This window comes from Macaca nemestrina, chromosome X, assembly GCF_043159975.1.
Source record: "Macaca nemestrina isolate mMacNem1 chromosome X, mMacNem.hap1, whole genome shotgun sequence".
NCBI lineage: Eukaryota > Metazoa > Chordata > Mammalia > Primates > Cercopithecidae > Macaca > Macaca nemestrina.
The window spans coordinates 122189919-122203472 of NC_092145.1; the positions used below are offsets into that span (position 1 = coordinate 122189919).

Here is a 13554-nt window from a genome sequence, read left to right on the forward strand (position 1 = left end):
ATCTTTATACCAGCGAACAATTATTGTTAATGTATGTTTCATCTGTGGGAACCAAATGCAATAAGAGTTTGCATTAATACAGAGCCTTTCTTCAAACTAGCTTTGTATGGAGAGTGTACTCACCCTTCCCATAAAGTGAATAAAAGCCACCTTAAGCACATATCGGATCTGACCCTTATTTCAGTTCACGCTGAATAAAAGAGGAGAATTATCTGTTGTAAGGATCATCTCTCTGAGTCCCGCAAATTTACTATAATAGGATGACTTCCACTGCATGCAGTGGAAATTTTTTCTATGGCAAGTGTACTTGGTTGAATAGTTTTCTTCAAAATTCATGCCCACCCAGAACCTCAGAATGTGACCTTATGTGGAAATAGTCTTTCCAGATGTAATTAGTGAAGATGAGGTCATACTTGATAAAAGTGGGCCTAAATTTAATATGGCTGGTGTCCCTATAAGAAGAGGGGGGGATTTGTACAGAGAGACACAGACGCAGAGGTAAAGTGATGGAAGCAGAGATTAGAGAGATGCACCCATAAGCCAAGGAACGCCTGGGGCTACTAGAAGCAGGAAGAGGCAAAAAATGATCCTCCCTGAGAGGCTTTCCAGGGAGTGTGGCCTGTCAACGCCTTAATCAAACTTCTAGTCTCCAAAACTGTGAAAGAGTAAATTTTTATTGTTTTAAGCCGTGCAGTTTGTAGTAATTTGTTACGGCAGCCCTAAAAATCCAAGACAGCAAGAATAAAAACACCTGGTGAAAGCATTTGTTGGTGTCTAGTTTTGTTTTGGCCGGATGCAGCAGATGATGCTGGTGCTCTATTCAGAGGCACCCAGGAGATCCCTTTTCATGGCTTCTGCTCCCTCCCCCAGTTTCAGTGTTTTTAACACCTAGTGCTTGTAGTTCGTCTTCAGGGGACAGCTCTCTGGCTACCAGGCTGCTTTTCCCATCAAAAGTGCCAGGGGATTTACCACTCCACCTCTTCTGCTGCCCTTGACCAATGCTGGGATAACTTTAGGGCATAACTTACACTCCAGAGCTCACCTGTGAGATCAGACTGAAGCTGCTTTCTGTGGGACTGTGCATGACATGGGACTAGGCTGACCAAATCACCTTGGTTTGCCCGGACTCTCAATTTTAGCACCCCAAACCCCATGTCCCCAGAAATCTCTTGATCTTGGGCAAATCGGGATGGTTGGTCACTGTAAATGGCATCCTTGCTTAGATTCTTCCCTTTCCCTGTCCTGCTCCCTCTAATCCCTTAGGGATCTCCCTTGGGAGTACTTCCTTAATGAATCATCTGTACACAAATCCCCACAGTGGTGTGCTTGTGGGGAACCTGGCCTAAGGCTGATATTTAGTAATGGTGCTGGAACATTTATTTCACCATGTGAAAGAATATATATAAATAAAAATATCTACCATCTACGTTTGTGTAAGTACACTGTATGATGTTCCCACAACGACAAAGTCACCGAAGGACCCATTTCTCAGAACGTATCCCTGTTATGAAGCCATACATGACTGTATGGTGAAAATAAAGTCTCCCTCCTACCTCTATCCTCAAGCCTCCCAGTTCCCCTCCTCAGAGGCAACAATTATTACCAGTTTCTTGTGTATCAAAAGGGTTACATTGGGCCTATGAAAGAAGTCATGTATTCCACACATGCTGTGAGAGATAGCAGCAAGGTAGGAGGTATGCAAGGGTCATTTTCATAGCCACGTGGGGCTCAAATTTTATAAGCCAAAAGGCCCCCAGAGTTGAGTTTTGAAATACTAAGCTGATGTAGATGCCATCACTGTGATCCTCACATTGAATTTACATTTTTCTACCAAATTACAGTATTAGAAAAATGACAGTATCATTCCCATGGGTTGAGAATTCTATGCTGCCTGAATTTTATTGCTTTCTTCAGCCTTCGTGGTGCTAATGCACGATGCCAGTCATCATAATGGCCTACAGCAGGGTATTCAAAGGGATAATTCAGACATGCTTTCAACACTGACTCATAGAATAAAAGGCATCAGCCAAGACTATCTCTTATTGTAGAGATCGGAAATTGGACTCTCAAGAGGCCAGATAGCTATTTAATAGTAGGGCTAGTAACGTAACCTAAATTTTGTGGCCTCACCTGTGCTATACTTAAATAGAAGAAAGCTTTTTTGTCACTGGGTAATTGCATCTGAGGATGATTTAAGAGAGGGGTTAGTTTCAAGGCAAAAAGTTTCCCTACCTTTGGAGTAGCTGCCTGAAGGTGCATCCCGAATTTCGCTGCGCTCATCATGATGGAGTGCAGGATATTGTTCCCATCCCCGATCCAGCTGAGGGTAAGACCTTTCAGAGAGCTATAGTGTTCCTAAAAGGCAAGGGATGAAGGAGATGAAATCCAGGAGTAAATTCGCTTGTGCGTAGCAATTATTAAGGTTAAAATAGTCTTAATCTCAATATTAGTGCCTTATTAGAAGGAATGAATTCCCAATTTTTTTGCATTACACAGAGCAATTCAATAAGATGAATGTACAATCACAAAAACATGGTAAAATGTCTTAATATCTTAAACCAAGGCATCATATGAACTTGTACAGAGACTAAGAGTTTCATACATTTCAAATCTGAATCTTAGTTATATTCATTCATTGGATACAAATGAGCACCTTTAATGTCCAGACACTGAGACACTGTCCTTGGCCCTGGAGATATAACAATAAACAAAAGAGACACAAACCACTGCTTTTATGGAGCTGAAATTCTTTGGTATGAGAAAGGGGAAATACAGAATACCTGGAACAGTGTAGCATGGTGGCTCAGAGCATGTTCCTATTATATGAAGTTGACAAAGATGCTCAATAATACTGTTAGTTGGCCAGGTGCGGCGGCTCATGCCTGTAATCCCAGCACTTTGGGAGACCGAGGTGGGTGGATCACCAGAGGTCAGAAGTTCAAGACCAGCCTGGTCAATGTGGTGAAACCCCATGTCTACTAAAAATACAAAAATTAGCCAGACGTGGCACACACTTGTAATCCCAGCTACTACGGAGGCTGAGGCACGAGAATCACTTGAACCTGGGAGGCGGAGGTTGCAGTGAGCCAAGATCATCCCGCTGTACTCCAGTCTGGGTGACAGAGTGAGACTCTGTCTCAAATAATAATAATACTGTTGGTTGTTTATGGCTATAGATATGTGTAAAGATACTAATATCGGGATAATAATATATTTGTGGAAGGGAAGAAAATGAGATCAGGCAGAGTCACGTGGTGGGCTTCAACTCTATCTGTAATGTTTTATTGAAAAACAGCAAAGAATTATAAAGTAACTACTCCATCACGTTAAAAATTGACAAAACTGTGTGAACACGTGAACGTTTGTTTTATTTTCTTGAAGTGTCTGTAGGTTTCATATATTTTATATATTTAAAAAGATTAAAAAAGAGAAAGGCTAAGCAATTTGGAGATCACAGAACTATTAGTTAGCTAAGCTAGAATTTAATTCCAGATCCATCTGATTTCTATTCCATGCTCTTAACAAGCTGCTATTTATTCATTCAGCTCCTACGTTAAGTATCTCCTATATGAAGGCATTGCACGAGGTCCTGCAGGGGACATTATGATGAACAGGACAGCTCATTTTCCCTCAATGAATTTATAATCTAGTAATGAATGATAAAGCCCCAGGGGGAAGCATTAAATTATCTGGTGTATATGTAAAGCCACAGGCCCAGACAGTCACTTTGGTATCTGACATAATTATATCATCTTCTCTGCATGGATCTCATCCTCATGTCCAAAGTGTTTTATTTTGAGCTTAACCTCACATTTAAATGTGTGTAGTTTATTCAAATGTGGAAGAAGATGGAACTATCCAGTTTATCTTGTCTCCTCAGTCATCCATAGACATAGAAACCATGGCTGTTAGGATTTCCAGAGGCAATACCATGTAGATTGGCTGTGGCAAACCAAACAAGGGAAATCTTTCAAAGTTATTCAAGTTCCTAATTTGGGAGGACTAGAATGGCTAAATTTGAGCTCCAATTCTATAAATTCTGCATATTCTTAAACCTACTTTTAAACAACCAGTTTATTAAAATGATAGAGAGTGGCCCCCTCTCCCAGAGTGACTTAGTAACTGGCCGTTTTGAATATTCAAAGCACATTCCACCAGTCTTCACTGCCAAGCCATAGACTCTGATGTCTATAGAATCACATACGGCTTGTCCATGTTGTATGCTCCAGTGTTCTCTATTCATTCATTGTGTTAAATATGGCACCGAAATCAAAGGGATTGACAGAACAGAAGATGAGATACGGGCTAAAAGAGTTTGGGAATAGGGTTGAGTGCAGAAGGATCTTAGAGTCTGTTTTTAACAATGCCCTGTTTTCCCCAGAAAATGCACACATAAGCTATAATTCTTTGTCAAGCTGGTATTTGAAAATAAAACCCCAATGCCATGATTTAAGTAAACGGTTTCACTTAGAGCAAGTCAGGAATTATTTGTTGATTTTTCTCTTTTGTAAGACAAATAAATAAACCAACCTGGAGCGTGAGGTAATCAGCCAGGATCTGGATAGGATGGTACAAATCTGACAGCCCATTGATAATTGGGATGGATGCTTCTTTAGCCAGGGTGTCCAAATCTGATTGTTTATACACTCGAGCCAATACTGCATCTGTCATGCTAGACAATACACTGTGGCAAACCAAGAAAAAGATAACCTAAGTTAATTATGCTTAATAATGCCTTATTTAATATAAGATAAGAAATAATAACAAGAAATACTAACAAATAGAATTTTTACTACGTGAAAAAAACTACCAACATTACAGGTTTAAAAGGTAATACTAAACACGTATTCATTACATAAGCCAGATGTTCTACCTTCCACAACTTATCCAGTGACCAGCGATTTTACATTTTTTATGGAGATAATTGTGGGCCCAGCAGACATAATGATGAATTATAATTGATAAATGGCCATTGGTTAAAAGGGACAAGACCAAAAGCAAGATATACAGAGAAACATTAATGACCTGCCATATGGCTAATTTTCTTTTACATCATCCAACAGAAAAAAGATACATTTTCACTGTGGAATTGCAAGTCCCAGTGTGGCAGCCATGGAAATGCACACACAGATCGCCCTACAGAAGAGAACTTGCTTGAAGAGAGCCATTGGCTGACACTCTAGCTGCTACACCTTCGGATGCCCTGCAGCATTCCTGCTAAGGCCACCCTCCCTAGGCTGTTCCAAACTGATGACAGAACACGGTGGGGAGAATAGTGCTGGGCCATTCCTTCCTGACAGGGGACCCCTCTGATGGGCAGTCTGTGCTCTGGGGCTCCCCATCAGCCTGGCTGAGACTTTCTCAGAGCTGCACTACTGGATGAGGCTCTCCCTACCCACCCATCCTTCCTTCCCACAGGGGTCAGACCTGCCTCCCTGTCTGAAGGCCCTCTTGGCCCATTCCTGCTTCCTCTCTCATTTTGTTTCTTGGTGTTTCCCTCAATAAATCTCTTGCAAGTCTAATTGCTTCTTGGAGTCTGCTTCTTAGTGGACCTGAACTGACACAGAAAGCAATAAACTCTGGTGCCTACAAAATTCAAGGACTGCTTGGCCCCAGGGATTACAGGATCAAAGATTAAAAACTATATTTCTATAACAATATTTTTCTAGACTTACAGATCAGATTTTTTCTAATTTTTAATGGATTTATCATGCCCATGGCTCCCAGATTTTCAAATTTCATGAACCAGGAAAATTTCCAAAAATATGTGGAGATCAACATAAGATTTGCAACTCTTTATTTACCAAATTAAGAGCATGAGAAAAGCAAATAAACAGGTATACTATGTTACTACCTTAATTTAATTTACAAAGGATATTTTTAACATCAAAAAGGTGTGAAAGACAATTTCAAAGAATAATCTTGAAATGAATTATTTGAGTTTTATGAAATTCACTATATAATTCTTATCCTTATTTTTCTTATTTCACCACTTCTGATGGAAGTTTCTCCACACCAGGGTCAGTGAGGATAGAGATTTGTAAACCACTGCTTTGAACTATCTAAGCACACTGTATTTTATAGCATGAGGAGTGAATAAAAGATCCATTTTACAAAAAATAAAAACCAAAAAACAAAACAAAAAACATGTGATATTGGTTAACTTTTGATGGTGGACTAAGACAAGGGGTTTTCAAATTTTGCTGCACATGAAAGTCACTCGGAGAGTGTTGGTTTGTTTTTGAGATGGAGTCTCACTCTGTCTCCCAGGCTGGAGTGCAGTGGCGTGATCTCAACTCACTGCAATCCCCTCCTCCCAGGTTCAATCGATTCTCCTACCTTAGCCTCCCAAGTAGCTAGGATTACAGGCTCTCCACCACACCCAGCTAATTTTTGTATTTTTAGTAGAGATGGTGTTTCGTCATGTTGGCCAAGCTGGTCTCAAACTCCTGACCTCAGGTGATCCGCCCGCCTCGGCCTTGCAAAGTGCTGGGATTACAGGCGTGAGCCACTGCACCTGGCCACTTGGAGAGTTTTTTAAACTCTTGATGCCCAGGCCATATTCTCTATCAATTAAGTCAGAAAAATCAAAATCTCTAGGAGTGGGACCTAGGGATCATTATTTTTTAAAATATTCCTACTATATTCTAACATGCTGCCAAAGCTGAGAACCAAAGCTAGCACCTTGCTCCTCAGAGTAGCAACATCAGCATCATCTGAGAGCATATTAGATCTTCAGAATTTCAGGTCCCACCCAGATTTACTGGAGCAGAATCTGCATTTTAACAAGGTTTCCAGGGGATTCATTTGCATATTAAAGTTTGAGACTCCTAAGAAAGAGGGAATTGAGACCGCCATATTTTTGAAAGCATCATCTATTATTTTCTTAAAATCCTAACCAGGCAATACATCAAGAGTAGACAAAGCTTCTGAGATGGCAGCCCACAAAAACAGAAGACTCTATCTATAATATCCTTAGCAGGGAGGGAATTGAGGGAAAAAGGCAGCTAAACTCCTCTGAGCAAAGAATAATTCACCATCTTCTGTTAAGGCCCTTCTCATTAGAGAAGCAACTACCCTTCCTTATTCGATGCCCTAAGACAATGGTTCCCAGACTTGGGTGTGTATGGGAACTAAGTGAAGAACTAATACTAATAGATTACACAGAAATAGAGCAGGTCCTAGGCCTTTGTCCTCTTACTAAAACAGACATTCTGTTTTTCATACGATAAGAATGCAGGCTTCCATCATGGAAAAGTAACTTAAGTGGAGGTAGATATGTCAATAAGGTCTATAATTATAATCAACTATCAATTCCCTATATCAGATGAATTCATTAATTTTATGATGCCTAAAACCCCAAGAAAGAGAGAGAGAGAAGCAGAGCGTGGGGGCAGAGGAGTGTTTAATCCTAGAGGTCATACTTCAGACTTCTTTAAACATGTAGCACTCCCTAAAGTGTGTACAGACAGGATAAAAAAAAAGGATAAGAAAAATGTGGATTAACATTGCAGTTGACCTTCTGGAATCTCATAGCCAGAGAAGCACATTTGACTTCTGTTATAGCTTCTCAAATCCTTTTAGGCAGCTAGGACCCTTGACTGCCAACTTGTTATGGTTTTTTCGAACTTTACAATACGTTGTTGAATTTTACTAGATTTAGTGTGTGTCACATGCAGACATTATCTTAACCTCAGAGATGAAGAAATCAAGGCCTTTTAAAATCTTGAAGTAATTAGAGCAAGGTTAGGAAAGAGTGAGGAAGATGAGGCTGAAAGACAGAAATGCTAGTGGAGCAATTGGAGAAGTCAACGACCTGTACACATGGGTCTTTCAAGAAGATTGAAAAAAAGGCAGATGTGTTTTCCTCTTTAACAAGTCCCCATCCCCAAAGCTCCTGAAGCAAAGCAGTCAAAAGATAAGCATTCATTTAATTTCTCTGTTTATAATGTCAAGCTGATATCCCTGGAACCTCTGTGGTGTAATTTCATGGGACTGTGCCTGGTTGGTTTTATTCAGGTTGCAACACTTTTCTAGAACAGAGGTTCTTTACTTTGGCTGCACCTTAGTATCACCTATGGAGCTTTTACAAAATCCTGACACCATATTCTGCTTTTTGGAAGGTTAAATCAGAAGCTATGATAGTGGGACCCATATCAACATTTTTAAAGCTCCCCAAGCTGCTCCAATATGAAAACTAGGCTGAGAACCATTGTCCCAGAAAACAGAGAGTCAGAGAGGAGGTAGGAGGAAAGTGGGCTACCGTGCTGCTGGGTGACACAGTGCATCAATGTAGAGGAAGAAACTCTTAGTAATTGCTGAAATTTCATACAATAAGAAAAATAAGGATAACGATATGATAAGCTATACTGGAAAGAACAATATTTTACACACTTATAAAAGAAGTATTTTCTTTTTTTTTTTTTTTTGAGACGGAGTCTCGCTCTGTCGCCCAAACTGGAGTGCAGTGGCCGGATCTCAGCTCACTGCAAGCTCCGCCTCCCGGGTTTACGCCATTCTCCTGCCTCAGCCTCCAGAGTAGCTGGGACTACAGGCGCCCGCCACCTCGCCCGGTTAGTTTTTTGTATTTTTTAGTAGAGACGGGGTTTCACTGGGTTAGCCAGGATGGTCTCGATCTCCTGACCTCGTGATCCGCCCGTCTTGGCCTCCCAAAGTGCTGGGATTACAGGCTTGAGCCACCGCGCCCGGCCAAGAAGTATTTTCTTTAAGCGCAGTCACTACCAAGAGAAGTCCCAAAGCAGCAGTAATAGCTGTACTCTTTCCCCACTTGACACTTGTAAACATCCCTAGTGACCAGATTTTTGTCTCTAATATTGTTCTATTTAAAAAAAGAACCAGAAACCACTAGAGGATAGTCAATTTCATGTTATTGGGCAGAATAAAATCAGAATAGGTCTGTAACATTTTGTTGTTGCCAGGAAACAAGAGTGATTTGTTTTCTAAATGGCAGGGACACTGCTGAAAGGAAAAACAGTCAACTTAAAGGAGCTCCCATTTTTCAAGTTGTGATCATTTGTAGTAACAAAGATCATGAAATGAAATAAATTATGCTTCTAAAGGGACGTGATGCACATAAGAAAAAAGTTAATGTAAATAAAATGTACAAAATTATGATAGTAATATCAAAGAAGAGTGAATATTATGTACATTTAAATTTATTTACTTAAGTAGGAAAGTGTTTATACATAGCTATAACTATAGATAGATATTTGTGGGGTTTTGTTAAGTATATTTCTGTTCATATAGTATAGATATGTATTGTTTTTATCTGCATAAGCCACAAATAACTAACATAATTTGTAAGCCAAATTATTGCAAGAAATAGTAGAAACCGTACCATGAAAAAATAGGCCTCAGCGGCATTTGTGGTGTTATATATATAAGTGAACTGGAAAAGGAGTCCAGAGGTTAGCTAGCACCAGTCACATATGCAATTTCCAATGAGGAAAACAATAATAACCATTTGCTCCAAAATACCAACTTAGTTAAATGTCCATAAAAATAAGTCAATTTTTTTTTTTTTCCCAGACGGAGTCTCGCTCTGTCACCCAGGCTGGAGTGCAGTGGCGCTCTCTCAGCTCACTGCAACCTCTGCCTCCCAGGTTCAAGCAATTCTCCGGCCTCAATCTACCGAGTAGCTTGGATTACAGGCATGCGACACCACGCCTGGCTACTTTTTGTATTATTAGTAGAGACGGGATTTCACCATGTTGGTCTGGCTGGTCTCAAACTCCTGACCTCAGGTGATCGCCCACCTCAGCCTCTCAAAGTGTTGGGATTACAGGCATGAGTCACCGCACTTGGCTAAGAAGTCTAAATTTTAAGATTCACTTTTCTGTTTCTCTGGAAGTGAAATCTTTTGATGATTTTTTAACTAATTAATTACAACACAATGCCAATAAGAAAGGTCAATGTTTTTAAATATTGAAACCAGGCCAGGTTAATATATTATTAAATATTGCAATGGGTCATGTGATGCCAGAGATTAAAAACAGACAAATAAAACTTAAATCTTCTAAATTTCTTTAAAAATCAGAATCCATGGCGGGGCGCAGTGGCTCACACCTGTAATCCCAGCACTTTGGGAGGCCGAGGCAGGCGGATCAACTGAGGCCAGGAGTTCGAGACCAGCCTGGCTAACATAGTGAAATCCCATTTCTGCTAAAAATACACACACACACACACACAAATTAGCCAGGCATGGTGGCACATGCCTATAATCCCAGCTACTCGGAAGGTTGAGGCAGGAGAATCACTTGAACCTGGGAGGCAGAGGTTGCGTTGCACTCCAGGGGACAATGACAGAGTGTAATTTTGATCGTGGCCATTTCAAAAGCATTTGAACTGGAATTAGTTGGCCAGGTTGGGCCACCATATCTTGCATGTCTATGTCAGGGAGACTTGGCTTTCAAGGGGACAGCACTCAGCCCCAGGAGGAGCCTGCAATTCGTCCTTGTCTCACAGTTTGTGCCATCCATGGGGATAAAGGACAGTAAGGAATGAAACAGAACCTGCTGTCTAAATGGGGGAACCTACACGCTGGGGTGCTTTCGTGTCTGCCCTTCCTCCTATGGATGGAACTGTGACCTTGTTGTGTGCAGAGAGAGCTGTGAGTCTGTGCACCATGACACCTGGCTGCCCAAGAAGTATTTATGTGTAAATACTGGCATGGCCAACCCCACGGCTTTCCTGAGGCATTTCTACCTGGTTGTGATGGTCTTGTGATGGATGAGCACCTCATGGCTCTCAGGACTCTGGAATACTACCATCTACATTATGCTAGCTGGCATGTGCCGTTCCATACAAAGTTACTATTAACTGACACTTACCTATTTCCAGAAATAACAATTTTAGATCTCATGCAATTTCATGACCAGTAAAGTCTGCTTCTCCAATGTCCTAACTGAAAGAAGATCATTTGTTAGTTGCCTTAAAATAATGAATACAATTTTGGGAGGCCGAGGCAGGCAGATCACAAGGTCAGGAGTTCGAGACCAGCCTGGCCAACATAGTGAAACCCCCGTCTCTACTAAAAATACAAAAATTGGCTGGTTGTAGTGGCATGCGACTGTAGTCTCAGTTACTTAGGAGGCGGAGGCAGGAGAATCGCTTGAGCCAGGGAGGCAGAGGTTGCAGTGAGCCAAGACCACGCCATTGCACTCTAGCCTGGGTGACAGAGTGAGACTCCGTCTCAAAAAAAAAAAAAACAAAAAAAAACATTTCCATAATGGTCCCTAACACTTCCTCACTTCCTTAACATACCAATTACTTCTTACCTCTGCCCTGCCGTCCCCTCAGAAACTACTTTCCTTTTTCAAAAGAAAGTCAGCCGTATGTACATTGTGCCCAAGTCCTATGTTTCTTGACACATGTAACTCTACCAAGGTCTTATTAAGATGGTCTTTTAAACAATTGAATTATATCTTCAGATTATTAAAGGCTAATCCTAATGTGAACCTGAGGATAAAGTTTTGAGCAGAGTTGATCAAAATCAATTAAAATGGTCTCTTTAAAATGAAAGAAAGCCTCTTTAAAGGGAGGTGATGGAGGGAAGGATCAGAAAGCGCTGGGATAATAGAAATCTGTCTGCATGTGTGCCAGCGAGATGCGGTAAAAAGGAGGAAGCAAATGGGAGAGATGGACAGGAAAAGAGAAAAATGAATTACTTGATCGATGATTAGGTGGATGTAGAGAAGCAAGTTAAAAGACTAAATTGAAGGGCAAGTTTCCATCATCTACAGAAAGTTATACAAGACAGACTCTCCTTTTTGCTAACAGCATTATAAAAAGAATGAAATCTCCTTGGAAAAAAATTATACCTAAATTTCCCCAACAAGATTGCTTAGTAAACTATATTTTCTCCAAGCTATGCAATTATTTTAACTGTTATAAAAGAAAAGAAAATGTTCACAATATATTTAGTTGTAAACCAGGCAATAAAATTATATATTGTAAAGCCTAATTAAAAATACATTGTGTATATGTGTATGCACAGTAAAAATGGGAAATATATTGACAGAAAGTGTCAGGTGGTAGACAAAATAATGGTCCCCAAAGATGTTGATGTCCTAAACCACAGAATCAATGAATATATTGCTTTACTTGACAAAAGGAATTTTGCAGATTCATATTCATAAGTTAATGATCTTGAGATGGGGAGATTACCCTGGGTGGGCCCAATATAACACTAGAGAATAAGAGAGAGGCAGGAGGTTACAAATGAGAGGAGAAGCTATGAAGACACTGGGTTTGAAGACGGAGAAAGGGGGCCTCAAGCCCAAGGATATAGGCAGCCCTTGAAAGCTGGAATGGACAAGGAATTGGATTCTCCTCTGGAGCCTCCAGAAGGAACACAGCCCTGTATACTCATGTTAGACTTCTGCCCTCCAGACCTGTAAGATAATATATTTGTATTGTTTTAAGCCACTAAGTGTGTGGTAATTTGTTAAAGCAGCAATGGGAAACCAATGTAGATTCCATGACAAAAAGCAAAAACTATGTGATAAAAAGATATTGTCTAGTGGCCAGCAGCTTGAGTTTAAGTCACCTTGAATTTAGCAATCAGTTCCCACTAACCAACCAAAATTAAGTGACTTGCCAGTAATCCACTTAACCTGTATCCCTGACTTCCTGAGGCAATGTGTTTGTTCTTTCCAGTCTGGAAAAATGACATAAACCCTGAGAAAGTATAAAGAGTCTCTTGTAGAATTCCCAACAACCCAGCAATGCACAGAAGTTTAAATTCCAGGACCATACAAAAGTAAAAATAAAAGGAGATTTAAGAATAAAAAACAAAATTAAATCTATGATATTAATAGCTTTGTGCCCAGTTACGTTGTCAAAAAAATAATTGGCTCTGTAATCGGTATGGTATTTTACGTGTATTTTTTCCTTTGTAAGATGTTTAATGCAGGGAAATCTGAAATGTTAGGCTTGTGATTAAGTTAAATGTTTAAATGCATTTCACTAAGTTTGCAATCAATGTGTAAATGGTTGAGGAGATTTGTTTTGTTCACTTAATATACATTTGATTTATTGGTTGTATAAGTAGTATGTGAGTATTTAAAGCAACGAAAACTTGAACAGGCATCAGAATTACCGGGACGACTTGGTAAAACACAGCCAGCTGCTTCTGATTCAGGAGGTCTGGGTTGAGGCCCGAGAATTTGCATTTCTGAAAAGCTCCCAAAGGCTATTTATGCTGTTGACTTGGTGGCCATGCTTTGAGGAACGCTTATTATATTAGGTTTTAAAAATGCTAAATGTTTGACAAATTCATAAGGTTATGAAACTGGACTGTAAACAAAGGACAAAGAGTGTGGAACATCCCTGTAGGCACAAAAAGCCCCTTGGACATTAAAGAACCTGTGGGCAAAAGGGAGCATGACAAAGCCTGGCAGAAAATGCCACTTTAGTCCTCTTTCAGCCTCAGGAGCTTCAAGTAAGGTGGAATCCAATGATATGGGGTTTGAGACGGAGCAGCTTCTAGGTTACTTTCACATTGGACTCAGTTGGGGGAACAAAGATATTAAA

The 13554-nt window shown here is 40.2% G+C and overlaps 1 protein-coding gene across 1 annotated transcript in view; it reads right to left on the minus strand.

Moving 5' to 3' along the window:
• Nucleotides 1–13554, minus strand: part of LOC105499790 (ornithine transcarbamylase) — a 76668-nt gene that overhangs the window by 22158 nt on the left and 40956 nt on the right. Inside the window, exons 5-6 of the mRNA XM_071088373.1 lie at nucleotides 4531–4684; nucleotides 2233–2355 (exon numbers count right to left, since the gene is read on the minus strand). Of these exons, the coding sequence (XP_070944474.1) occupies nucleotides 2233–2355; nucleotides 4531–4684 (277 nt within the window). The remainder of the gene's footprint in view (nucleotides 1–2232; nucleotides 2356–4530; nucleotides 4685–13554) is intronic.